The sequence below is a fragment of the Botrytis fragariae genome (assembly GCF_013461495.1).
Source record: "Botrytis fragariae strain BVB16 chromosome Unknown tig00000101, whole genome shotgun sequence".
NCBI lineage: Eukaryota > Fungi > Ascomycota > Leotiomycetes > Helotiales > Sclerotiniaceae > Botrytis > Botrytis fragariae.
This window is the reverse complement of record NW_023500996.1, coordinates 511,592-538,260: the sequence shown is the minus strand read 5'-3', so window position 1 is coordinate 538,260 and position 26,669 is coordinate 511,592. Positions and strand designations below refer to the sequence as shown.

General features: G+C 43.0%; 7 protein-coding genes across 7 annotated transcripts; 3 read left to right on the top strand and 4 right to left on the bottom strand.

The window, feature by feature from the left end:
- Positions 1-1,580: 1,580 nt before the first annotated feature.
- Bfra_008797 (uncharacterized protein) lies at positions 1,581-2,347 on the bottom strand (the record flags this gene model as incomplete). The annotated part of the gene is made up of 2 exons (XM_037339154.1): positions 1,775-2,347; positions 1,581-1,676 (listed from the first exon to the last, which is right to left on the bottom strand). Exons 1-2 carry the CDS (start codon positions 1,862-1,864, stop codon positions 1,581-1,583), a joined length of 186 nt encoding a protein of 61 aa, XP_037190720.1. The 5' UTR covers positions 1,865-2,347.
- A 2,586-nt stretch (positions 2,348-4,933) lies between these two features.
- Bfra_008796 (putative nucleoside protein) lies at positions 4,934-9,929 on the bottom strand (the record flags this gene model as incomplete). The annotated part of the gene is made up of 7 exons (XM_037339153.1): positions 4,934-6,070; positions 6,210-6,669; positions 8,207-9,171; positions 9,219-9,504; positions 9,558-9,638; positions 9,689-9,801; positions 9,852-9,929. The coding sequence occupies 7 exons, from the start codon at positions 9,927-9,929 to the stop codon at positions 4,934-4,936; spliced, it is 3,120 nt and encodes a 1,039-aa protein (XP_037190719.1).
- Positions 9,930-10,029: 100 nt separating this feature from the next.
- On the bottom strand, positions 10,030-10,440 carry Bfra_008795 (uncharacterized protein; the record flags this gene model as incomplete). The annotated part of the gene is made up of 3 exons (XM_037339152.1): positions 10,030-10,146; positions 10,170-10,258; positions 10,332-10,440. The coding sequence occupies 3 exons, from the start codon at positions 10,438-10,440 to the stop codon at positions 10,030-10,032; spliced, it is 315 nt and encodes a 104-aa protein (XP_037190718.1).
- Positions 10,441-14,676: 4,236 nt separating this feature from the next.
- On the top strand, positions 14,677-16,408 carry Bfra_008794 (putative mannosylphosphorylation protein; the record flags this gene model as incomplete). The annotated part of the gene is made up of 7 exons (XM_037339151.1): positions 14,677-14,830; positions 14,968-14,977; positions 15,068-15,091; positions 15,160-15,304; positions 15,360-15,665; positions 15,714-15,841; positions 15,901-16,408. 7 exons carry the CDS (start codon positions 14,677-14,679, stop codon positions 16,406-16,408), a joined length of 1,275 nt encoding a protein of 424 aa, XP_037190717.1.
- A 1,353-nt stretch (positions 16,409-17,761) lies between these two features.
- Bfra_008793 (putative mfs transporter protein) lies at positions 17,762-19,921 on the top strand (the record flags this gene model as incomplete). The annotated part of the gene is made up of 3 exons (XM_037339150.1): positions 17,762-17,768; positions 17,857-19,221; positions 19,314-19,921. 3 exons carry the CDS (start codon positions 17,762-17,764, stop codon positions 19,919-19,921), a joined length of 1,980 nt encoding a protein of 659 aa, XP_037190716.1.
- A 1,493-nt stretch (positions 19,922-21,414) lies between these two features.
- Positions 21,415-24,372, bottom strand: Bfra_008792 (uncharacterized protein; the record flags this gene model as incomplete). Its single annotated transcript, XM_037339149.1, has 3 exons — positions 21,415-23,556; positions 23,666-24,136; positions 24,202-24,372. 3 exons carry the CDS (start codon positions 24,370-24,372, stop codon positions 21,415-21,417), a joined length of 2,784 nt encoding a protein of 927 aa, XP_037190715.1.
- Positions 24,373-25,021: 649 nt separating this feature from the next.
- On the top strand, positions 25,022-26,669 carry Bfra_008791 (putative maintenance of telomere capping protein 1 protein; the record flags this gene model as incomplete). The annotated part of the gene is made up of 2 exons (XM_037339148.1): positions 25,022-25,613; positions 25,669-26,669. The coding sequence occupies 2 exons, from the start codon at positions 25,022-25,024 to the stop codon at positions 26,667-26,669; spliced, it is 1,593 nt and encodes a 530-aa protein (XP_037190714.1).

Genomic DNA, 26,669 nt, shown 5'->3' with positions numbered 1-26,669 from the left:
CATTTCTCCCCCATCCAATTCCCCTTAGACCTGCGCGTCCACAATAACTCCACCCTCTCCTTCCTCCCCACAGCACCAAACCCATATCCCAGAAACGAACCGGCGAGAAATATAAATATAATAAACACCGTGAGAGAGGTATCGCTTCTTCGCGGTTTATAAGCTGTACACGCGGATGTATGTTCATAGATATTTTCATTTATGAGTGTTCCATTTACAAAGAGCGAGGTACCGGTTATGAGAAGAGATGTGTTGTTTAGGAGAATAGATATATTGGTGGGATCCATGGTTTGTTGAAGTAGGTAAGATGTCAATCTTATGATTGTCTTTTGTGTGTAGAAATGAAGAGTGTCGATTTGATGGGGTGGAGGAGAGGGTTCTTGTCAGGTCGTACAGTGAGTGTATAATGAATCCGATGAGTCCTCGCCTGGATACTCAACGAAAACGAAAGAAGCTGACTTTATAACATTTTTCTCTTCAAAATCTGAGACAGCATGAAGAGATCTAGACCGGTGACTAGTAGCGTACAGTAGCGTACCTGGTACTTGGTACGCCAATGCCACGAGTAGTCAATCGTACGAGGCAAAAAGAAAAAGAAAGTTTTTTTAAAAGAAAAGATAAGGAAACATGATTTCTTATTGTAAAGTTAAAAATCTCCCAACCTCGTCGTAAATGTTATGGCTGGAAGAGGCGAGAGGTGCGACTTCCTCGCTTGCGCGTCGTCTATTCTTTAATGGTGTCCCAGTTGGGAATAATTACATTGTCTGGATCGCTATGAATCGTTGAAAGCTTTACTACACGCTAGGTAGCTGAGTTCAGCTTCACTTGTCAGTTGTATATCTCACATATCATATTCTCTCGTAACATTAACATTGACATTTCGGTGCTCAAACTATTGGATATGGATTACTAGACTCCCAGAGGTAAAATTTACTTTCCTGTAAAATGGGCCGGTTCTCAAAGTTAACCTAACATTCTACATGTCTATCTGAATCAAACACCAAAGCAAAATTGGCCAAACATCATTACTAGGTATTTTGTCCCAACCACACGATGGGTCGACGACGTTGACGGTGGTGACAGACTTTATATACCCACGTAAATATGTAGAATGCAGAGAAGAACAAAGAATCGCACGAGATCAAAGGTGTGAGAGGCACAAAACTTTCGTTCCTTCTTCAAAAACTTCTTATAAACGATACGTATGTACTAAACTCTACATACGACCCGTGGTAATTGATACCACAAACCCATATATCCATAACCTAATCCTACGAACCATTGTTGAGTGTTTTGTTCTGTAAAGCCGGGCTCCCATTCCATTCCCATAACTCCGCTGATCGTTTGCCCGTATTTAATCTCGTGGCGACCTTGTAACCCAATAGGTGATTGTAGCCATGAACACCTAACAAAAATCCAATCTTATTGTGTAGATTGTGATGTCGTGTAATGAACGCCAACCCGATACCCCAAATATTCAATCCTGCGATGGATTGTACCTCAATGTCTCTTGAACCGACGAGAGTGACGTCCCTCTTCATTCATCATCTTTCCTTCAAACCATCAAAGATAAAGCTCGCTCAACCACCTTGGACATTTACGAGCCCTTTACATACACCATAACTACAACATGCGCTTGGATCTAAGGTTCCTCTGAGTACAAGATCTCTTGTTGCCTAGTTATCCATGTTAGTTTTGAATTATCAATATGGGGAATATGTGGGGACGAGAGAGATTGTGAAGTAGATAAGAAGGATGATGAGGAGGAACTTACGTCGCTGCAAGGCATTGGCGTGGCTGTGACGAGTGAAAAGGTACCGAGTACAGCAGCTGTCACGAAGAGAAAGGTCGACGAGAGTTGCATTTTGAGGTCTGAAGTCGAAGACCCGTATATGAGAGGATTGATATGAATATATGCTCGAGATATTATAGAAAAGTATCCGTGGTAGGTGAATAGTCCGTATGTTTTCAGATTATCAGATGTTTCAACCGCGTCGAGCAAAGAACGAAACGAAATCCGGATATAAGATTTTGAAATGAAGTTGAGATATACCAAGACGAAAACCCCCCAAAAGCGGATGTCTCTTATACCTATACTCTTCCCCTCCCTCAACAAAACAAAGAAAGAGTCGTACGGATAATCTCCCAAGTAAATCGTTACCAATCTAGACTTTACCCCACAAAGATGTAACCAAAGGCACTGGCCCTCCGCGAAAAAAATGCTCAGGACTCAGACGAAGATGAAACGGCTTCACAGATAGACCTGCAGCAAAGCGGGGACGGTAAATGCAACTGAATGGATAAGGCAGGTCAAAGATTGACTGCAAGATAAACGATTGAATATGATTTGATCCGTGAAGAAAGATATCGAACGTACGGAACTCCAGAAACGGAGATCGTCCATTCTTATACCTGCCACCTACCTATCCTATCTCACTCATCGTATCCCGATCTTCAAGACATCATGCTAGATAGTAGTTGACAGACCGTAACCGGGCCACCCACGTCAAACCCTGTCGTTCCCGCGCGGGTCCACCATGCAAAGCCTTTGTATAACTTTGTACATAGCCCAATTGGATAAATGAGTGAGGTCAGTCTGCTCTTCAGGCTGTTTTCGGCGTTTCTTTCAGTTTGGATTGTGAACTGACTGGGAACACGAACCAGTTTTTTCTTAGCAGACGGACGATCCGAACGAGTGCATAGTCAGTCTGTGTGGCTGAAGTATGGAATTTTTGCTCAGGTTTGAAGCCACAGCCGAAAAGATTCGATTGGTTGATTGGGATGATATAAATAGAGTGGTGGCTGAAGATGTCTGTTTGCGGTGAATTTTCGACGGGAAAATAATGGCCGAACCATTCATTTGAATTTGCTGATCAAGATGATATGACCTCATCTGCAATAATATGAGTGATGTGCAATTGGTATGTATGCTGGCATCGGTTGGTTTGAATACCCACCTACCTCGATACATTGATTACTGTACAGGTACATGAATGAAATACGAGCATCTAGTGCATTTTCAAGATGTTGATAGCGCACGAATAAAGGAGAAAATTGAAATTTTTTTAAATATTTAACTTTAGACTTAACTTTAGCATTAGAGTCTAACCTGAAGCCGGAGAAACTTTGACTGTCTGTTCCGCTTGTATACTACAGTAGTTCCCTTTTTCTTGGGTTCATTAATAGATAGAAGAAAGTCTTCACATCTTCACATCTTCGCATATCCATTGGTACACGCTCCAGAACATCACAATGTCATTTTCACACATATAGAATGTTCTCGTATCGCCATAGTCACCTTCTCGTATCTTGCTGTCTTGTCTTGAAAAATTCAATAGTACTGTCAGCTCTCGGCTAGCTGCGTCGCTGGGTATTAGCATGAAGTGATTGACAGGAGAATGCCCACATTGACTCGTAGCCCCCCACGCCACACATATTACTAAAGACAATAGTAGCCCGCTGTTAACTTCATACAGTAAAGTATAGGGATCTGGAATTCCGACTTTGCTTTGTCTTTAGGGGTGGAGAACTTTTCACCTCGGGATCAATTTACTAAGTAAGTTTAACACATAAAGGGTCTGTTTCTACGTCAGGGGGATCAGGCCGGGCTTGTTCACATCGATAATTCGAGTATCTTCCTCGGTTGTTCTGTGAAATATACTTTCAATTAAGTTTCAAGAAAATCAAAAGCCAATCATTCTTTCAACCCCTTCAAATACGTCTGTTTCACGTGTGATTGATTTACCGTCCAAATCTCTGCAACATTCTAGCAAAGATTCCAGCAATCAAGTTCGGCTTTCATTTCACCGACATAGGGAGGATTACCCGGATCATGTGATACTAGTCAAGTCAAGCACCGATCAACTAACACCTTTTTATCGTTAGGAGGGATTGGTCAATTGAGATTGGTCAATTGAGATTGGTCAATTGAGATTGGTCAATTGAGATTGGTCAATTGAGAAAGGAGATCATTCTGAGTCTAATCGTCACTTTTTCGACAGAGCGTAAAGAGAAGAGGAACGCTCAGAATGACCCCATCATCAAATCCTCAATTCGATTCGAGAAAGCTCTCTCTCCCTTTTCAGATATTGGATGACTTTCATGATCTAGCAGGCAAAAGATGTAGAACATGCCTACCTACCTACCTACCTACCTACACATACACAGCTTCATACACACCACCTCACAACATCCCCATGGTTCCCATCTCCTTCTTGAACTCTAAAATTTCACATCCACTCACATAAACCTCTCCATCAAAACAAAACACAACCCCCCCAACTTCCCCAAATACAACCTCCCACATGATCCCATCCCATCTCATCCGGTCAATCATCCAAAGTATCTCATCCCATCCATCAGACGACATCACTCCGGCTCTCTGCATATACTGAAACATGCATGCATTCTATCCCCATCTAATTCTCCATCCAATCCTTTCATCCAATCCCCTCCTCTCCCATCTGCACACACAATCAAATCAAATCCAAATCCCCACAGCTGAAAACATATTTCACGTGTACATCCATGGATTCCCTTCGTGTTTCACCATCTCCATCATTACCGCTCCGAGCATGAGATGATAGGACATGGTAAGATAACGAACATTAAGAGCGGAGAAGTCCCCTGAAGATCTGACGATCTGTCGATCAGGATAAACTTCAGATCAAGTAGTCTGACAAGAAACATGATTCATTCTTCAAGTATTCCAAAAGATTCATTTATTCTGCAACATATGCTTAATAAAGTTTGAAATTCCATGTCAAATGATATGTCTAAAACGTATTGCCATGTATATAATTTTTTTTAAAGCCGTTACTATAGTGTCCGTATCCCTTTTCCATCCATAACTTTTCCATATATCATAATTTTCGTAACTATCCCATTCATCTATATCTATCCCATCTCTCAGTCCTCTTCTTCCAAGTCCTCCCTATCTACCAAACTTCCTCAGCTCCCACCATCTCAGCACGGGGTACACCAATCCGGCCCAAGCGAACCCAACGTAGTTACCCATATCACCCCCCTCACTCCCTACCATTTTCGCAAGCGGTCCGATAAAGTAATATTGACTCATACACAAAATGGCTCCTACCCATCCTATACAAAACGCCACCAATGCCGCAATTCCCAGCGGCATTTTCTCTTGTTTATGCCAGTCACTCCATAGAAACGTAGGATTCTTACGACGTCTGAATATGAATTCTTCTTCCAATGTAATGACAATCCAGAGTACAACCCAATATCCCATCAAGGATAGAAAATTGGTAAAAATCTCAGAGAGATCATTACGTCCTGCAAGTGCGCAGACGGTAAATACTACCACTCCAAATGTATTCCACAAGAATCTCGGAACCATGGCTGGATAACGGCCTAGAATTTGAAAATCAATACCACAAGAATAGGTAGGCGGTACCATATTGGCGATTAAGCCCAACGCAGCAACCACAGAGCAAAATTTGCCAAATCCACCTAGACTTTCAAAACCAGCTACTATAAGAGCACCTGTACCTGCACCTGCCGCTTCCCAAGAAGGGTTATTGGCGATACCAGATGCGAGACCGGCTCCTATGACAAAAGTGAGTGTGAAGGAGAGAGAGAGACCGAGTAGTGTTGCTGCGAAAACTTTCCACCGAGAAGCAATCTTTGGATCGCAGTAGACGAAGAAATCAGCTGCTATAGGGGCATATGTGACTGCGGCGCTAAGACAAATGGAGAAGAATGAAAGTCGGTTCCCGGCAAGCGTTGCGCCTTCAACTGTAGGTTTACTATGGAGGTCAAATTTCGGTCCTGCAGTTCCTGCTAAAATCAGGAGAACGAATGTTTGAGGAATCCAGGCAAATCTCTCGTAGTGATGAAATATCTTGATGCCGAATGTTGTGACCGAGAAAGTCAAGATAGCTGAAACGACTATTCCGACTTCCACTGAAAGGCTACCATTTGGTGATACAGCAGACAACATCTGACCAGCTACTACGGCATCAATCATAGAATATCCTAATAAGATTACCACATTCAATATCACACAGATCTTTACTGGCCACCATCCCATTGTGAATCGAGCGCATATCTAGATACTCGGTTAGCCAATTTTCACCTCAGGGGCCGAAAAATCTCAATGTTCAAGTGGCAAAATCAATGACCACACATAAAAACTCCAACCAGCCATAGAACACATGAACATCAATGGCAATAAGGGAGCCACCTACCAATGTTCTATTTCCACTCCAAGGCCCCCAACCTGCCGTATATGCCACCGGTAAAATTCCCACCACTGCCCCGAAAACACTACAAAGCGTCGCATCCAAAAAGCCCAGCCCATAAACACTAGCCCCAATGCTCGCTAAGGTAATATTTTGCGGCGCAGTGTTGATCGAAAACCATAGCACGACAATTTGTAGGAACGATAGAGTAGATTTGGTAGTTTGCTCAGCGGGGAGTACACGATGAATACCCCGCGCTTCCAGACCAAGAAGATTTTCAATTCGTGCAGTGAAAGTAAAGAAACGGTTTTGGGGGCGAGAGATCGCAGAATCTGTAATATCGCGCGTGGGGGATATCGAGGGCGAAAGAGCGAGAGGGTCATGAGGGGATGGGAGACCGCTTGAGGGACCTTTCTCTACATCGTGGGAGGGATCCGAGGAAGCTATTTGCTCGTTTGGAGTCATTCTATTGATGCGATTGTCAAATTAGCGATTGTCTCTTTTGCCTTTGCTTCCGCAGATTTACAACGTAAGAGTCGAAGGAACGAATTCTCAATTGGAAGTATAGAGATAATATAGGAAGAGGATATGCGTGAGAGGAGCATTAGATTCATCGGTACACAAATCTCGTAGCACCCTCATTTAGAATTCCCCATCCACCACATCCATCCAATTGGGCCCAGATCGCAAAAGTATCCAAGGAAAACGGTTTTGACCTACCTTTCTATATGTATATTGTGCAACTCAATCTCATACACTTCATATTAAAACATTAAACAGTAAGACCGTGAGACTGTAAGACAGACCCGTTGAACACAAATTGAAACAACAACAGAAGAAGTTCGTGTCTTACAATATTGAAACGAAAAGAACTTTTGAAAAACTAAACAACGAAAGAAAAGTCAAAAGAAGGTGCTATTATATTATTCATTTGTATGACTCTTTTGGAAGGTCCAGAATTGATTGGAAAGGCGTACTCCGCTCTAGCTTCGTCCCTTGAAATTTTCATGAATTATCATATCCTAACGGTAAGCTGCGTGGGGCAATTATGCTTATCGGTTGCAGGGATGTCTCGGAATTTCTTTATCTTATCCGAAGCTGCGGGGATGGTTTTTTTTTTTGACTTGTGGTTTGGAAAGTGTTCGCGATCATATCTGATCTGATAATTATTGAAAAATTGGGGACTGAGAATGCATAGAACGAGATCGGGGTAGAGGATACATCTTGCTCTATGGTACTCTCATCTCATGCTGTGTTCAAGTATTTCTGTGTTCGTCAACTTCATCCCATCATTTCTTCGTCTCTTCTGAACGAGGGGAGATGAGAGGGCGAATACGTGCAGCATCCTATGAGGTGCAGCTGTAAACTCGAAGATGAGCTCCTATTTTGCGGATGAGGTTTGTTTTCAGATATGAAATGAATCCACATATCATCCCATTACATTAGATTGAACTACTTGATCTACACACCATTCTTCTATTTCCAAAGATGTGTATCGGACAATCCAATATACCTAACATAATATCAAACGCTCTTCTTGAAGTCTCATCATCAAGAAAAACATTTCGTGACCAACATGAAGTCAATTCAACAGATTGGAATCCCGCAATCCAAACAACACATCGTCCCTCAATAAACTTTCATGCAGCTTCCATCCCGACTCCTGTTGTCCTTGCAACCCGAAACACGTTCTCGTATTTCCAGCATCTTGTATACATGTATACATAAATATCTAGTTCACGGCTTCCAGCATCAAGTTCTCGAAGACGGCAAACACTTAACTACCTACCTCTAATTGTCTCAATTCGTTCTCAGATTCAGGATTCGGGACGGAACGTTGCAGAAAAAAGTCTAATTTGTATTCACCCTTTTATTATTCAAATTCCCCAGGGTTATGGACCATTGCCACGAGAATTATTTCTGTTCAACAGAAAGCAGGAAAGAAAGAAAACAAAACGCCTCTAGATAACACCTTCCCAGCTCATCTCTTCACCGGGGTAAACCCAACCCTGAGCTCTGGTTTTTTCCAAAGCACCACCAATTTTGAATCCCTCTCCCAATCTAACTCCTTATTTTTCAATTCCCAGTCAAATTCCCAAGCCAATCTCGCCAAAACCACCCGCATTTCCATATACGCCAGATTAACTCCCAAACATGCTCTGGAACCCATAGAAAAGGGTTTACTCGCATCTTTGTTATCATTTTGATATCGAAGATCATAAAATGGGTGGGAAGAAGGTAGATATCTCTCGGGATGAAATTCATTGGCATCGGCGAAATATTCTTCGTTGTGGGTAGCAACGTAACCGGAGACGCAGACGACGGCGCCTTTGGGAACATAGTGACCATCGATCATGGCGCCCGGACACTCGCGTGGGAGACCCATTGGTACGGGTGGATAGATGCGAAGACCTTCTTCGATTACGGCTGCGAGATATGGAAGGGCTGCTGTGGAATCGCTTGTAATATCATTTGAAGATGTGAATGCATTGCGGATCTCTTCTTTAAGACGTCGCAGTGTTTCGGGGCTGTTAAGAAGATAGTATGTTACTCCTATAAGAAAAGTGGCGGTGGTCTCCGAGCCGGCTACAATAAGCGTATTAGATTGCGCTAGAATAAATTCGCGAGTAATCTTTGGTCCATTTTCTTTTTCGCGTAGTAGATGAGAGAAGAAATCGTCTCGGTCATTGTTTCCTCGTTCCATACGTTGAGTTGCTTTTTGCATTGAATTTTGGAAATGTACCTTGCTCTTTTCTTTCAAGCCTTTAGGCATGAGAAATGTTGCAATCTTTTTGAAAAATGAGTTCATGAAAAATGGGAAGCGTCGAAAGATTTCCATGATAGCCATCAGATGGACGGTGCTGAGAATGAGACTGATCCACGGATGGCCTTCTCCAGATTTGACTGCATCGAATGATTCCCCAAAGGCAAGATCACCAATGATGTCAAAAGTTAACCAATTATACCACTGTGTTCTGTTAGTAGTGATTCACATACAAGACTGTTCTAACTTACTTTTGACAAGTTCAACCCCTTCTCGTCGTCCTTACGTTGATGTATCTGAGAAACGAACAAGTCCATATACTGTATCACCACTTCCTCTTGTAGCCGAAGCGCTTTAGCACTAAACGCATGAGCAAGAGATTTTCGGATTTCTCGATGAACAGCCGGATCTCTTGCTGAAACAATGCCGACGTTGGTTTCCGAACCAGTATTGTAAGCTTGCCCTTTGAGAAATAGGGCTTTGCCTTGCTTGACATGGCCGTGAATGTCTTGATTTGCTTGAGGAGATGCGAAGTCTCTGTTCTCGAGTTAGTAAAGTGGCATTTTGACATGCTAATCTGGTGAACTAACAAATCATTTGGTGCAAATCTGACAACTGGACCATATTTTTGATGCAAGCTGATCATAGTCTTGTGGTAATTTCCGGAAGTACTGCATTTCATTAGTTTTGAGCGTGGAACAACAGAATTTGTGAAGTTTACTTGTGCCAACATATCCAGCCATCTGTTATTGCAGCTAGCCTTGGGCCAGGAAATTTTGCAAGTGGATGGAAGTAAAGATTATATATCACTTTGTATGTGATGTAACAGGCAGTCTGTTCAAGTATTAGCCATCAATGCAAACAAGACGATCGATTTAACTTACTATAATTCCAGCAAAAAGTAACAAATGGGAGAATTTTCCAATTATATTATTTCCTTCTGTTGACATGGTAGGAGCCATCTTTGTTCTTCAATATATTCCGAATCTCCAGCAGGATTTTGAAGTTTTAAGTCGGGTTTCTGTTATCATATAACTTTGGCACCACTGAGGGGATTTGTTCTTAAATGGACGAGTTAACATTAGCATGCATCGGTACTTTGCTCGCATCGCAAACCACCGAAACGAAACGGCTAATTGTGTTTTCGTATGCCCAAATTTTAGGTGCGAGGACCCCCCACTATCCAACAAATTCTTAGATACGCGATGCGATCTTTCTCTAGCAAATCTGCCATTATTGGCCAAAGATAGAAGAAACCATTTTGCTCTGCACCTTTGCCTAGCAACGGTGTCTAGGAATCATAAAACGAGGTACATATTGCCAGCTTGCCAATTACTCTCATCCAATTACAAATGATAAGCCACAAAAATAGTGGGACAAAACTCTATCCGGAAAATCTCCGAGATGTCCGATAATCCGATTTGTTTGCACAGCAGTGGCACGGATGAGAAAAGGCTGTGTCGTATTCGCCATGTCGCATTCGCATCAGGACGCAAATGGTCGAGAAGAACCTCGTTTCATGATGAATGGTATATTTGAACAACAGGTAGTTCTAAAGAATATCTGCAAATCACAACTTCCAAGGAGCAATGGGATGAAGATCTTCGAGAGATGATTCTGATTCCTTTCGCTCTTGAATGTTCAGTGGAAGTTGCGCAAATTGGTTAATCATTGGCTGTTTCGTCCTGTCTGTGTTAAAAGTTCACGCTCTATCGACACTTGCTTATCATTAATTTACTGGACCTATTTGCAGTCTTGCATATTCCCGATTGCAGGTGTTCCTTCATGGTTGAACTCCACAGACTTACTCAATTCCAAGCTCACTGGCAGAGATGTTTCGAAAGCTAGAAGAACTGCCACACAGTTATTCTTAGCATGATCTAGAAATATATGGTGATTAAAACTCTCCTGATATTTACGAGACTACTAACCCTGAGGTCAAGAGTTACTCTAGCTATCTCCATTTTCAGATAAGTAATTGGAGAACTTCTGATTTAAAACAGTATTTTGAATGGCCACGAAGTCTCTGAAAGTCACCCCGGAGCAATATTGTGTGTATTTACTCGTTCCGTGAGGGACCTCGATAATACCATCTATGGATTTCATCACCCTGTCGATGAGCCATACTTCTATTCTTCTCAAGTATCGTCAGCGACACCTGATGATCACCTCCTCTGACAGCAGGTTTTGCTTGAACATTCGACATTAGGTATCGCAGAATGCTATAGCAAGGTGTTGAAACGAAAACCAGTTGACTGGCATGAAGATGGTATTGAAAAGGCGGACAAGGGAGGTTCTACGAGCGTGGAAAGATTGATTACCTCATTTCTTATAGATTCTATTGAGATTGGTGAGGATGTATCATACTTCGTCGTACTCTGTGTTGGGGGTGTATGTACAAATCATTCTCGCCATTTTCAGGTTATCTTCCATTCTTGATATTTTCTCATTCATTGAAATCATCTCAACGATGATATCCATGTTTGTGACTACCTCTATTATCTAAAATCTCGCAAACACTCAACAATAAATCATGAGCGCTACGGATTGGCAACTTCACGCCCCAATCAAACTGCTTCTAAATATATGTTTGATCGAAATATTTACCTGGGATCTTGAATAAAAGCAGGAAACAAAAGAAAGATAGAGCGGAACGTTTGGACAACCCGGTTTTTGATCAGGTCACAATTTCCACCTCAAACATGAAGAAAGACTTCATTATCACGATGGACCGGGAGAAATTTGATTGGTCAATTAACAAGACAAACTACTTGCTTCCACTCTCATAATTTACAAGCGACATCGTCCTCGCCTCGTCGCCCTATCTCTACCACCGAGGCACTTCCTTATAGAAGGCATACCACAACGATGCAGCGGGAATAGATGTGGCATGGAACAGAATGACGAGAAGAGCAAAATTGGTAATATCAATTGCGAATTTCGTGAATTTCTTTTATCGTCGAATGATTCAACCCCAAATTACTTTGAGGTACTTCCATTGCAAAGGGAATTTCAAACGAAGAAATCAATACTGAGATAAAGATGTGCCGATAGAAAGATAAAAGCGCCTGTCCGAACGATGGGAAATCGTAAATCAAGGCCAATGAATGCCAGATCGTTTGTCGCGAAGATACTAGGTATTGAGAAAACTCGAAACAAGTACGAAAAATATTGTGACAAGTGTCGATAAATGATAGACATAAGGAACCCAATGTCTATATATGTTCCTCTAAAAAGGCACAAAACCAAGCATGTATCTTGCGTGGATGTGTTATATAAGAATCTCTGCGTGAAATATGAATTCATCGTTGCCACACTACCGGATCAGCTTCAGGGTAGATACCCACGATTTCATTTTGATGTGTGATCTATCGATACAATCACGTGGCACTACCCTGATGATGCGTTCTCAATCCACGACGAGTTTCAAAATCAGACAAAGCGCAGCCGTATCCAAACAGTCCACGGTGTAATCGGATCCGAACATTGAAGCATAATTCTAGTGACCCACTAAGGTTATTTTAAGATTTAAGCTTTCACAGGTTGTAGATTAAGCGCGTGGATATTATGCTTTCAAAGTCTAGAAGGGAGAAGAGAATGGACCCCATTCTTCTTCGCGACCCGAAAGACAGGAGGTCGTTCATCTGAGTTATTAGCCTATAGCTAGTAGTTATTCCATCACTAATTGAAAGCTGTAACTATTCTCATCTCAATTTTCGTCATTTTTGACACCGAAACGGCTTCCAAAGCCACTTTGAGTCCGAGAAAGTGTGTCTTAACTTCCGTGGTTCTGCTTCCCGCCCCTCTAGAAGCCCATTGCTGCTATTAGTACCCGGGGAACGGAGTATGAAGGTATCCGTAAAGACGAAGCTCCTGGTTTTTCGAGTGTTGGTTCCCTTCTAAGCCGAGATTTGAAGCTAATGTCGTATCTTCCTGTGCCTTTCATTGTCATCCTTCCAATTACCCCTATTCATTTATCGTTGGCAATATTGGTTGGACTGGAGGGTCGTATTGTTTGTGATGTTGTCAGACCATTAGTGATCTGTAGGTATGCGATTGAGCAAACAAGAACCGGATAGATGCATCAAAAAATCTACATAGTAGACTTTGAAAGATCCTTGAATCAGATCATTGGTGCAAGGCTTAGTAAAGAAGGCGTATGTAAGCTTTGCCAAGATTCGTCTAAAAGCTTAACTTTGTGGCTTTTCCTGGCTTATTCTTTTTCTTCTAGCTGACGCGGCCTAGCAAGGGGTAATTGAGCACACGACTCGAGGAGAGGGATGTGGATTAATTCGTGGTGTCTCTTTCTAGGATGAACTCCCGTTTTTCCAAACACTTGGTGGGAGAAAAAGTAAACGGTAGATGAAAATAGCTTCGGATTTCTTGATCCAGGGGCTGAGGGGGGTCAGTCGTCTGGCACATTGAATACCCCAGCCAACCAACTCTCTTCTGTGACCTCCTTGGTTTTACCACTGCAGGCTTGAAAGTACAGCACCGACATGACAACATCATCAGATGGCGGCTAATCGAGCTCAACCTTGTTGATTTCACGGATACCGGATGCATCCACCCAGCTTTTCCCCAGGTATGAACTCTTTTCAGTAATGATTAACATTCTCTTTTCTTCGCCTTGCATTCTTTCTCCGTCCCTCAAACGTCGGCAAAATACGTTCTCTTGGTATTCCAAGAAAAGTGACGGTATACCACACCATTCTAACCATCCTCACCCTAGATCAATCTGAAACCTCTGGGAATTCTCAAAGAGAGATGTGAGCAGAAGAATTAAAGTTAGGTCCAAAGCGTCGTAATCTATGTGTAGCAAGCCGTATGCTGCTTACGCACTGTAGTGAACTGAGCTTTTTGATCTGAGTGGTGCATTGCGAGATGTTGATATCGAATCCCAACCATTTGACGACCTATGGAAAATCTCGAGATAGGATTCATCAGGTGCAGGACTTTTGCTTCTAGATCTTGATTTAACCTTTTCACTTCCAAACAGAAGCAAGCGCTAATTGATGCCAGCTTCTCATATCCCTCAAATCCCTCATCTACTAATAATAAGAATTTTAGCTTGGTACCGTGCGGTAAATACATCTTAGAGCATGATTTTGGGGGGCTGATGCTTGAACCCACGACGACTTTCTGATGCATCCAATAATCACTCAATATTTCTCTTTCCCTCCAACTTTAATTCTTTCTAAGCGGCGAATTGAACAAAAATACATGCTTCCTCCTCACGCCGCCTTAATTTCTCAATATCTTTACATTCATAGCTCCATAAGTTGTTTGCTTGATCACATTTTATAGAAATTTAGTAAGATCGGTCTCCACTCAATTGCTTCTTGGGATATATCCCTTGTCTTGGGTGACGAGTACCAAAGGAGTACTTGATCGTGTGCTTCCCCACGTCTCTTTTTATTTTCCTTGAATCAATACTATTTCACTTCATTCTCCATTGCATTTCAATCTTTACATTTTCCGTATTTTGCATTGGTACTCTCTATCTCTCTCCATCTTCCCCTCTCTCTTGTCCCTCTTTGCTTTACATATAACGGCAGCATTCGAATTCCCTCTCTCCATATACCTATACAATTGAGAAGTCGATCATACATCTCTTGGCACAATTTAGAAAAGCCGCGCCAAGACGGTTGTTCAACCCTGTCGAAATTGCTTTCTTGTAAGCTGATCATAATATCGCGACAATCGAAAATGCGCTTTTCGTGGATCATCACTTTACCCGGACTGTTGTCCGTTGTGTCGGCGCTGGCAATTCAAAAACGAGATGCCGACTTTTACAGTGTGCGCACAAAGTTACACAAGGACATGAGCGGAAGGAGAGGTGATCCAAGCGGGAAATATTTTCGTAAGTTCTTGTTTTCTTCTCAAAGAGAGTTTATTGTGGCGGAACTTGCGACTATGAACCTGTCCGAATTGTCCGGTCCATGATTATTGGAGTTTATGTTTAATTGAAACCTAGCTAACGGAATTGCTTCCTAACAGATGAGAGCGTGTACGTATTTTTACCATCCAATTAAAATTCGAAAATCAGGCGTTTTCGAAGTAAATTTGGAATTCAATGCTAACATGGCGAGGTCAATAGCTTCCATCCACATTACGATGGCCGGTATGTAATTTCTATGGGTAGATTCTTGCTACGGTACACAGTGACGGAACCTAACATAATTCGTACAGATTCGCAGACAAGCAATTGGGATACAGAGAACGCAGACAAGCACTTTCGAACCTCATTCAAACCTACCTAGCTACTTTTTCAGATATTGGAGTGGAAACATGGCTCATGCATGGTACTTTACTCGGCTGGTGGTGGAATCGTAAGGTAGGGGCGACACTGCAAATGCTCCGATCTCTTCACAAAATCTCACAATTTTTAGATTTTACCTTGGGATTCCGACTCCGATGTCCAAGTTTCCGAAGCTTCGATGCACTTTCTAGCCTCTTACTACAACATGACAGTCTTCCACTACAAAACTCCCCGCATTCCAGAAGGCCGAGATTATATGCTAGAGATCAATCCTCACTATATCAATAGGGAGCAATCGGACAAATTGAACGTCATTGATGCACGATGGGTCGATACTACGAGTGGCTTATTCATTGACATCACAACTGCCAGATATAATTATACACATCCTGCCGGAGAGGGAATGATGAGCTGCAAGGATGGTCATGAATATAGGGTAATTATTTTGGGAGCATGGTTGGCTGGATTGCGCTAATAATCGTAGGATACTTACATCTTTCCGTTGCGAGACACATTCTTCGAGGGAGCTCCAGCCAAAATCCCGTTCGCCTACAAAGAAATTTTGGAGGCAGAATATCATGAGAAATCATTGACTTTGACTGAATTTGAAGGGTATGTTCAATGAATTTAAGATTTTCACCCTGGAATGTCTCTGCTAACTTAGCCATAAGCCACCACTTCGACGATGATAAAATGGAATGGATTCCCGTGAAGCAAGATATTCAAGTACCAATGGAACCACAAAAGGCAGCTCAGCCACCGCCAAAGACGGATGCACAAAAGGCGGAGGAGGCGAAGCAAGCCGCTGAAAATGCGAAGAAACTGGAAGAGGCCAAGAAGTTAGCAGAAGCACAAAAAGCTACAGAGGAAGCTAAGGAAAAAGCGAAGCAGAAAGCCGCACAGGAAGCTCAACAAGATGATACACCACCCGTAAGCAAACAACCAATCAAAGAAGAACAGCCAAAATCACAATCCCATGATGCATCCGAACCTCCGCCAGCTCAGCGAGCCGTAGAGAAGAAGATATTTACCGCAGCTGAGAAAAAGGCCAATAAAGTACAAAAAGCTGAAGACAAACGTAAACAGGACGAACAAAAAGCCGCCGATGCGAGACAGAAAAACGAGGAGAATATGAAGGGAGAAGTTAAGAAGACCGAAGGTTCCGCGCCGGTCTCCTAATCTTTTTATCTTTCCAAACGGTCGATACAACCTGTCACTTCACGGCATTCGAGCTCCATCGAACGATTTCGTTATTTCTGGCACTGTAAAGAGCCAATTTTTACGAATCTATAGGATAATCGTTTGCTGCCTTTTATTTTCCTTTCCTTACATTCGCTAAGCGATTTTACTTTCTTCGCTACTATTTCTTCATTACATCATATGATATTCTTCTTCAATAGTTCCACCACAATGTGGACCATTGAATTGGAAGACGACGGAGTTCTGGATTCGGATGATTACGAAAAGAAACAACAGTATATGGAAAACATGGCGCGCCAAAGCTAGGGCATTTGCATATAGTCGGGATTTGATTTGGCGTTTTATTCCCCTCCCAGATATGGGAAAGTATTGTATAGGATGGAGTATTTGACTGAAAATTATAATGGTGGCGCAAGGAGTTGGATGCCATTGAGTACGATTAGTCGGATAGATCTTACTATGAGAGTTGGAGACGTTAGTTGGTCCAATATCACATCTGCTAGAATTGGAATAATTTCTCAAGCTTAGACCTTCCTCGTACTAGAACTCCTTTCTCGTTTTTCTGATCAAATCTATAATTGGTGGAGGGCAATGAAAGTATCGCCTGGATTGGATTGTGCTGTCTCTTTTTATTGTACTCTAGTGGCGGACCCCGAAGCATGTCCTCGAATGATCTGCAAACGTATAAGGCTGCAAGCGCAAGCTTAAACCCCTCATCGAGATTGGCATCCGAACCGAACCGAATACAGATAAATCAAGGGCTATCAAACACTTCGGTACATCGGATATGCGGGCAAACACCTACCCATTTTGTTGTGTAGTAATCATCTCCGGAAATATGTGTTTTCAAGTGGCTAGTTAATATATCATCAGAATATATCACATGCAAATGCAAAGCTTTGAAGAAAAATTATCAAGTGAAGTAGAAGATCTCCACTATGATTTTAGGCGTTGTCTCTCTATGTGGATCCCTCGCATATGTCTTGACTCGCTGGTCCGCTAGGTTCTTGATAGAAACAGGGATAGCTATCGGAAAACCTGCCTAGGCGGAAAAAAATTGAGGAGGAAAAAAAGACCCTTCAAGGTCGATAAGGTGTTTTTGTACCCAAAACTCCCTGCGGCGGGGAAATTTTCAGGCTTATCGATGATGTTGATTTTTTCAAAATTATGGGGTTGTGGGTTGCTACATGAAATGGTTGAATTGTATGAGCTGTTGCCCAACTTATCTTTGTCTTTATCTTCGAGGGCCAAGTACTCGTTGCAAACTTGAATATTCTCTTTCGCAGTTTATTTGATACCAATTAAAATTTTGGTGTTGTTTTCTCTTCAGCCATGTCTCGTAAGTTCTACCCCTTCATCCTCACTAACGCAGAAATTTCTGTAGTTCTATAAGAAAATTTCAGAGCTAATAGTTTTTACAATATCAGCTTCAAATGGCGAAGGATCTACCAGCCAACCCAACACACTTCCGATTCCCGAACGAAGAAATTCCCAATATGAAGATCCGAACGGTACGGGTTTAGGTGCGGGAATTGGATCACAACCTCGTCGCCGCTCAAATGTATCTGGACGTTTAGCCTTTCGCGATAGTATGCGCGCGGAGGATCTGGAGAGTTTGACGAGGACAGCCAGTGTTATTAGTGGACATCAGGATGCGTATCTTGATGCGCATGGGAAATCTTCGAGAGAGGGCGATTCTGGGAAAGAAAAGGATAATACCACAATATCTTTTCCCAAAGCTGCAAAACCGGGCCCTATCAGTACGATCAGAGAATTACCCAGCGAATTTAATACACCATATTCGACTCGTCCGCCTTCGCCTTCTTCGGCGGTTAACACGCCGGGTGTTTCGCATCGAAATGGCCAGGGACTTGCAAATGGAAGCGGGAGTGCCACTCCTCGCGAATATTTCGAGCTGCAAGTCGAAGAACCATCGAGGAATTTGCCGGAAACTTCATACCCGGATATCGGCAGCGTAAAAAGTCTCCGCGGTGCACTCATTCTTCTCACAACATGCGGAGCACAACTTATGGATAATGTTTTCATGACTGGAGTCAACATCAGTTTACCCGCCATCCAGAAAGAATTCGGAGCGAAAGCAAGTGATTTACAATGGTTGATTAGTGCGTACACATTAACTTTTGGAGGATTCCTATTGTTAGCTGGTGTACTGAGTGATCGATTCGGACGCAAACTTATTTTTTTCATTGGGATGCTTTGGATTTCCATCTGGACAATTGCGAATGGTTTTGCGACGTCGTTTATCCAACTTGCTATTTTCCGCGCACTGCAGGGAATCGGAGCCGCGATGACGGTTCCTTCTGCGGTGGGAATTATTTCTTCGTATTTTGTGGCTAAAGACCGTACAATTGCGTTATCGTTCTTTGCGGCTTCGGGAGCGGTAGGATTCTGCGCGGGACTGATTTTTGGAGGCTTCTTGACGGGGAGTTTGGGGTGGAGATATCTCTTTTATGTTTCTGCTGCGTTGACGGGAAGTTTGGGAGTACTGGGCCAGTTTATTCTGCCGAAGGATCGGTTGGAGGGACAGGAGAAACCGAGCTTGGATTTGTTGGGGGCGGGATTGTCGACTGGAGGACTTATCCTGCTTTCGTTTGTTTTGTCGAGTGGAGGGGTGTATGGATGGAGTAAGGCTTTCATCATCGTTTTGTTGATTTTGTCGGTGGCTGTTTTGGGGATTTTCGTCTATGTGGAGAAGAGAGCTTCACATCCGATTATGCCGCTTTCGCTTTGGAAAATACAAAATTTTGCTGCGTTGTGGATTTCGGGTTTTGGTATGTTTGGATTTTTCCTTTTATCTCTTCTTTCCCCTCTCTCCTACCTCTCTTATAAAGTGCAATTTTACATACTAACACAAACCCCAAAGTATGCTACGGCGGCTACCAAACAGTCCTCTACTACATCGTTCTCATAGCACAAGAAGTCAACCGTCTCTCCCCCGGCACCACCGCCCTCTATTTCCTCCCTATGGGTGCCACAGGCTTCATATTCTCCATGTCCGTCGGCAAGATTCTCGAACGCTACAACACCAAATCCGTGCTTCTCATCGGCATGCTCATGATGATGGCATCACCCATCCCCGCCGCCCTGCTCACCTCCACCTCTACATCCTTCTGGTCACACGTCCTCCCTACTTCCCTCCTCGTCGTCGCAGCCGTCACAATCGTATACTGTTCCTGCACGATTCTCCTACTGAGCAGCGTACCGGTGAGCGTGAAGAGTCTCTGTGGAGGTATGATCAATACCGCGTTTCAGATTGGGAGCGGGGTCGGATTGGCGCTCGCTAGCGCGGTGGTGCAGGCGGTGGATATCGATAAGGGGAAGGGAAATCTAGAGCAATATAGTACGGGCTTGTGGTTTTGCGTCGCGTTTGGAGGGGTGGGGTTTGTGGCGAGTGCGTTTGGAGTGAGGAATTCCACGGCCGATGGGTTTGGTGGGAGGAGGGGCGGGGTCGAACAGGTTGCCATGCATTGAGGGAGTGCAGTGGGGGGAGGCGGCGAGGCGATTGAATTCAAACATGTGGACTGGGTCATGAAATTGTTGCGAGATATATGAAATTGCTGATAGATGGTATTTTTTGGTTATCACAGGTATATATTGGGATATGGATATCATATAATAATAAACATAACGAAGATAGACGATTTTCATATTTCACATTTCATAAATACATACATAGGTATAGGTAATGGACAATAAACACGAATTACGAATACTGGTAGATACTTACAGAGAGTGGATCAAACGCCTCAATAACTCCCAATTTGATGAAACAAATCTCTTTCTCAAATTTCAACTCGTTGAAGATGACGATGAAAATGTCAGGTGAATTGGACCGAATCAAATGCCGAATCATCAGGAAGACCTAAATTCAAGTGAGAAGTTTAGCCCAATCATTTTCGCTCTTGTACTGTAGTAAATTTGCTGGCGAAGTTTCGCTGTATATCTTTTAAACATGAACCGGGATATGGAAGTGCAAATGCATTAACTCGTGGTAGACTTTGTAAGATACCCACCCCTTGAGTACGCCAACAACATATCCACACGTCAAGACATGAGTCCAACTTTCAACGCATATAGAAGCACATGTCATCTTATCCTTGTAGTCAACAAATCATAGCTCTGGTCGAGTTTTCAATTATTCCATTTTTGTTACGCTATATCTCTATATTTCCAGGCGTGAAATACACACCGACACCATGCATTCCTATAATCCTATGCACAAAAAAAAAGGAGGGAAAAAATTAAATGCCGCTGGACCAAAACTCCAAGACCGTAAGATATATGTATAAAGGGAAAACCCCATTTATCCCGACCCCGAGAACCTTCCAATGCATATATAAATGCACGCACAATGTCCGAGTCCATACTCATATATTCATTAAGAAATACAGATACCCCTTCCGTCCAGCCATTGTGCCAGTAAGACAATGACCATAATTAAGCAATTAATTCATCCGTGTTTTCGTTTATATAAAATGAAGGTAAAATCCAATTTTTGCGCTGGACCCAAAAAAAGAGCGCCGCCGTGTAATATGTCCAATGATTCTCGTGTACTAATTATGGACAAGGATGAATACACAATGCTAAGTCAAAAACAAAGAAAATATAACAGGTGCACCTCGTGAGGTTCGTTCAATTTATGTACGTTTTGTTGTATAAAACAGTCGTTCGTCATGGAAAGGGTCTGAAAAGATTGCTTCGGGACCTATTTAGTTCATATAGATTCGATCGATGGCATCGATACAAAAGGAGGGTCGTTTCTTTTTCAGCTGAGAATGGTAGCAAGAATCGTAGGCTGTCGGTGTTTTGCCAGGTTTGAGTGAGTTGTAATACAAGGCTATTGGTTCGGGTGAAGGTTCGAAACTTGAAGATGAAATGATAAAATGAATGTTACAAACACGGACAATCATATCATTCGGGAGATTGGCCATCATGACGAGAATGATGTAATGTTTCAAGCCCAATCACCCCTCAAACTCGTCATCGCCATCTTCATCATCGCCACCTTCCATAGCTGTTCTTAAATCAATGACGCTTTTTCGAATTCTCTTTCCCAGTGTAATGGGACTCCTTGGATCAGCCAACGCTTGATACCTTTCATATTCTGTTGCTGGCATTTGCAACTCATCTTCATCCTCATCATCCTCGTTGGCATCATCAGTATTCCGAATAGCCTTTGGGGCCCGACGAGCTCGAGTACTGGGTTCACGAGGTGGAAGAATTCTTGCAAGTGGTCCTTTAGCCCTCTTGTTTATCTTGATTTTTGACGATGAAGCTGAAATAATAAGAGGCCCCTCGGAAGGTGCTGATAAGGATTTGGTAGGGCGACCTTTACGAGCCTTCTTAGTAGGGGAAGCACTTGGAGCTGTTGGCGCGTCAGAATTGACTTCAACTGTTCGCTTGCGCTTAGTTCGGGACGATGATGGTGAAATGATCGGATGTGCGGCCGGAGTTGCTTCCTTCTTGATGATTGGTTCATGTGACGGGCCCACTTCTTCATCCTCCTCAATCGTTGCCTGTTTTCCACGCGGCTTCCGTGCCTTTGGTAATTGAGAATTAGCGACAGGAGTTTCGCTCGATCTACTATTACGTTTTCCTCGTACAACTTTCTTGGGGGACTCTTGAATTGAGGTTGACTTTTCGACAGATGCTGCTGCACGATTTCGAGTAGCTGTTCGAGGTTCACGTGTTAGGGTCTGCTCATGGGTGGAAGAACGGTTGATTTGACGATTACCATAAGAAGAGATAGTTGACTGCGATGATGAGCTGTCGCGCCTTGAGTTGATCGCCTCAGTTGCTTCTGAATCCGAGTCATCATCGTGCTCGGTTGTTGGCAAGATTGCATTCTCTTCCTCAGTTTCCGCACTTGGTTCGATATTAGCTTCCTTCTTGACTCGACCACCGGGTTTTGCTGACTTGGCTGGTTGCTTCTTTGGTTTGATAACTTTAGCCTTTGGCTTGATAGGAGGTACGATTGCCGCAGGGGTCTCGGATACTGCTGTAGTAATTTGTTCTGCGGGGTTTATAACGTCAACAATAGCCACAGGAGCAGGAACGGGAAGCGGATGCTTCCGTGGCCTACCACCTGCATGCTTCTTTTTTACAACCGGTTCAACGGGTAATTCTTCGGCGATTTGATTGACAAGTAATTCGGCCGATTGCTGTAGTTGCTCTTGTTCGGCTGGTAGGAGATGTCGAGAAATATCTTCGTCCTTAATAGATTCATCTTCAAGTATCGTTTCATCTTCGCCAGATGCAAGCTGAACATCCTTGAGCTTTGACAGAGATTTTGGTGGCCTTCCAATGGGTTTTCCCGATGGAAAAGTTCTTCTGATGGGGGTTTGACTTCGGCTTTGCTTTCGGGGAGACTTTGATAACTCTCCAATAGCATCATCAAGAACTCGAACCTTGCGTTGTCGTTTTGCTGGTAAGCCGTCTGATTCATCCTCTGGTGTACTTTGATCGTACATTTTCCTCGTAGCCATCCGTTGAGCTCGACCACTTCTACCTTCACTCATATCTATTTCACCCACACCACGCTTTCTAGAGGCCGATGGGATTGGTTGCGCACCAATATGTTTTGGATGGGAAGAATATTCAAAGCCGTATACCTCTGCTTGCTTCATATCATCCCACTTTGTGGGATCTATCAGACGTCCTGCTTTTCTTTTCTCAGCTTCTATCTCTTCTTTAGTCAATTTGATCTCAGGTAGTGGCTCGTTGAGAAGTTTTAGCTTATTTGACTCTTTTAGTTCCTTTTGCTTAAGCTTTTGCTTCTCTTGTTCTCTAACGAAAGCTTGTCTTTGAAGTTTGGCTCTGAATTGTGGGTCCCGAAGACTTTCGAGACGTAGACGAAATTCATCATCTTCATCATACTGATTGATGAAAGCTGCCCAATCTGGAGTCTTTAATTTCAATTCCACTGCGTAATGTTTTGCAGTAGCTGCCAGGTCGTCTCTGTCCAATTGCTCTGCAAGTCTGTCTGCCTCTTCTAAAGCTTTCTCGGCCTCTTTTTCGGATTGAAGTCGTTCTTTCTCCTGGGATTCATATGCGTAAATTTCCTCGTCAATTGCATCAAACTCCCTTTGCCAGGCAGCTAAAACAGTCTATTGGAAGTGTTAATCTTGTTCTTCTACCCCACACAGTATGAAGCACGATATTAAATGTAACATCAGAAAGGAAATCAGGGGAAAACAAGTAGCGACGGTGACTTACTGTGCTCACAATCGCAGCTCTTTTGTACAGTTCATCATATGGCATTTCGCTAGGATTTTTAAGGTATTTTTCGAAGTGCTCCACCGGGGGAAGCTTGGGATATTTGAACTTAAGACCAATATCTGGATCATTGATATCTACATCATGTTCTTCATGGCCTTCGGCTTGATCATAGTAGTCGAATTCAGAATTTGGATCGATATATGGTTGAATCCGATCATGATCTTCTGGATCGAAATCTTCTTCGTCGGCGTCAGCGTCAGCGATGGCAATAGCAGGCTCTTGAGCTGCATTGTAGTCGAAATGCAAATCTGGTCTCGGCCCATCCTTATTGGATAAATATTTTGCTGAAGCATATACATTCTCAAGTGAAGTAGGAGGTGGTGATAGAGAACTACCTGAAGTAGTAATAGTTCCTACTGATTCCGCTGTGGATGGTCGACTGCATGCAGCCACGTGACTACGAAAGTCCTACATTTCATGAGCATCAAATGATTGACATGAAGGAGGAAGGATTTATAGAAAGATAGACTCACCATATCTGATAGTTCTGCAAATGTATTACTGCAATTGGGGCATGTTGGGGTTGAAGAAAATGATGTAAAAGAACTAGATGAAGTTTCTTGAGACTCGGAAGAACCAACTCCTTTCTCAATATGAGAAGTAGAATCTTGAGTCGCAATAGGAGGAACTTTAGTTCGCGCCATATTGAAAAGAATTCAAAAGTTTTCTCAACGAATTGATTCGAAGAAAATGAAACCAACACGATGTGTTGTGCTGGCTCCAACCCAAAGAGTTTCGAGTTTTTGTCCACAAGGTCTCAAACTTGAGTTTTGCAGCTCTATATGCAACCGGAAGAAAAGGTATACCAAAATATCTTGAGGAAAGGGGTACAAATTGATTTAGAAACTTTATAGGAGAATTAGCAAGAGATATCGATGATCAACTACATGCTATTTTTAAGACATAAAGCTATTGTTGTTCAAAAGTATCGTAGTCGGTCAGATTCTCATTTTACTGCTTTAAAAAGGTTATTTCGATTCAATTTGGGGTTTGCGGCTTTCGTAAAATGTTAGATGGCGGTGCTCGGTGCTTAAACGCCTCAACTGTGGCTGGAGCCAATCACATGTCGATTCAAGGCTACGTTAGCCTTGCCCCATATCATGTTGATGTTGAGACCTCTATTTGCTTCATCAATAACGTCAAAATAGAGCTTAAAGACAGATGCCAATCAACGTAAATATCACTTGTTGTATCATTCTTCCGACGGGTTCATATCATTCTATAATCAGCAAATCCTTGCAATAATCATTCATCCTCTGATACTGCTTCCCAATTGATACACAGCTTACAATCATGGCTTCAAAGAAATCAAAGCCAGCTCCAACTGATGATGAATTGAATGAACTTTTGGAAGGCATTGATGAAGTTAAAGTTAAAGCACCTTCTTCCAAGGGACCTTCCAAATCACATAAAACAAAACAACCATCTCAATCAGAACAAGATTTACTTGCCGAGCTTGAAAACCTTGGAGCACAACAGCCAAGTCGACCACACACACCACGAATTCAACAAGTGAAACGTTCAAATACAGCGACTCCTCCGCCAGCTTCTCGCAGAAGTGAGGACAGGTCAAGCGAGGAGAAATCTGCTTTATCTCGAAAATCTGTTGACAGTACTCGATCATTTCATACTAGTTTTACTCCTTCCGCAACTAGTAGCGATCTTCAAGAAGCGGAAAAGAAGGCTCCAAGTTCTCAGCCTGCTACTGAAGCCCCTTCGGCGGGTGGAGGATGGTCATGGGGAAGCGTCTTTGCAACAGCAACAGCGACAGCTAGTGCAGCGGTCAACCATGCTCAAGCTGCAGTGAAGGAAATACAACAAAATGAAGAAGCTAAACGATGGGCAGAACAAGTTAAAGGAAACGTTGGAGTTCTTAGAGGCTTTGGTAAGATTTTGACTTGAAGAACTGGCAAGTGAAGAAGTGCTAACTGAAATCGCAGGTGGTGAGTTGACATCTAGAGCTCTTCCAACCTTTACAAACATTCTTCATACTCTCGCACCACCTATTTCATCCCACGAACGACTTCAAATCCACATCACCCATGATTTCATTGGATATCCTTCTCTCGACCCTCTCATCTATTCTACATTTTCTCGTGTGATGGCTCAAGTTGAAGGAGGAGATCTGCTTGTCATTCAACGTGGTCACGAATCCACAGCACGTCGCGCATCCGAAGCTGGTTATACTGGAGGCAATGCAGGATGGAGCGATGGACCATGGTGGCGCGTAGGAACCGACAATCGTGATATTGGATCAGTTAAAGGACTTATCGAAGGAACGAAACTCGTCCGCGTAAGCGCAGAAGCCTATTCGAAGGAATATTTTGATGCGCATGGCGGGCTCGAACTCGCAGCTCAGCGAGCTACCGAAGATCTTAGCGAATCAAATCCAGTTCGCAGCAGCGATATTTTCATGGCCGTTCAAGCGATTACTCATGAAGCACCAGAAGATTTGTTCCAAGGAGGTCCAGTAAAGGAGGCAGAAGGAGGTGTGGTTGACGAAAAACCAAAACCGGACGAATTAATTTCCTTCGCTATTTACCTCCAAGATCCAATCCATAGCATCACTTTCTATACACTTACCCAAGCCATTCCTGCTAAATGGATTCAATGGCTCGATGCTCCAGCTCCCTTAACTCCAACATCCACATCTTCACCCTCTAAAGAAAAGTCCGGTTTCTTTGGTACAGAATCAGAGAATGCGCATGTAGGATTACCAGAGGAGATTCAACAAATCATAGAGAGTGGAGGAGTGGACCCCCGTGAATGGGTTGCAGAATGGGTGGAGGAGACATTGAATTTGGGTGTGGGTGTTATCGCACAGAGATATGTGGCAAGGAGGATGGGAGTTGGCGAAGGTGGTATCGGTAAGGGGAAGGCTAGAATGGAGGAAGTACTTGGCGATGGAGGTGGGGAGGCAGCAAGAGCGGGTTTGATCTGA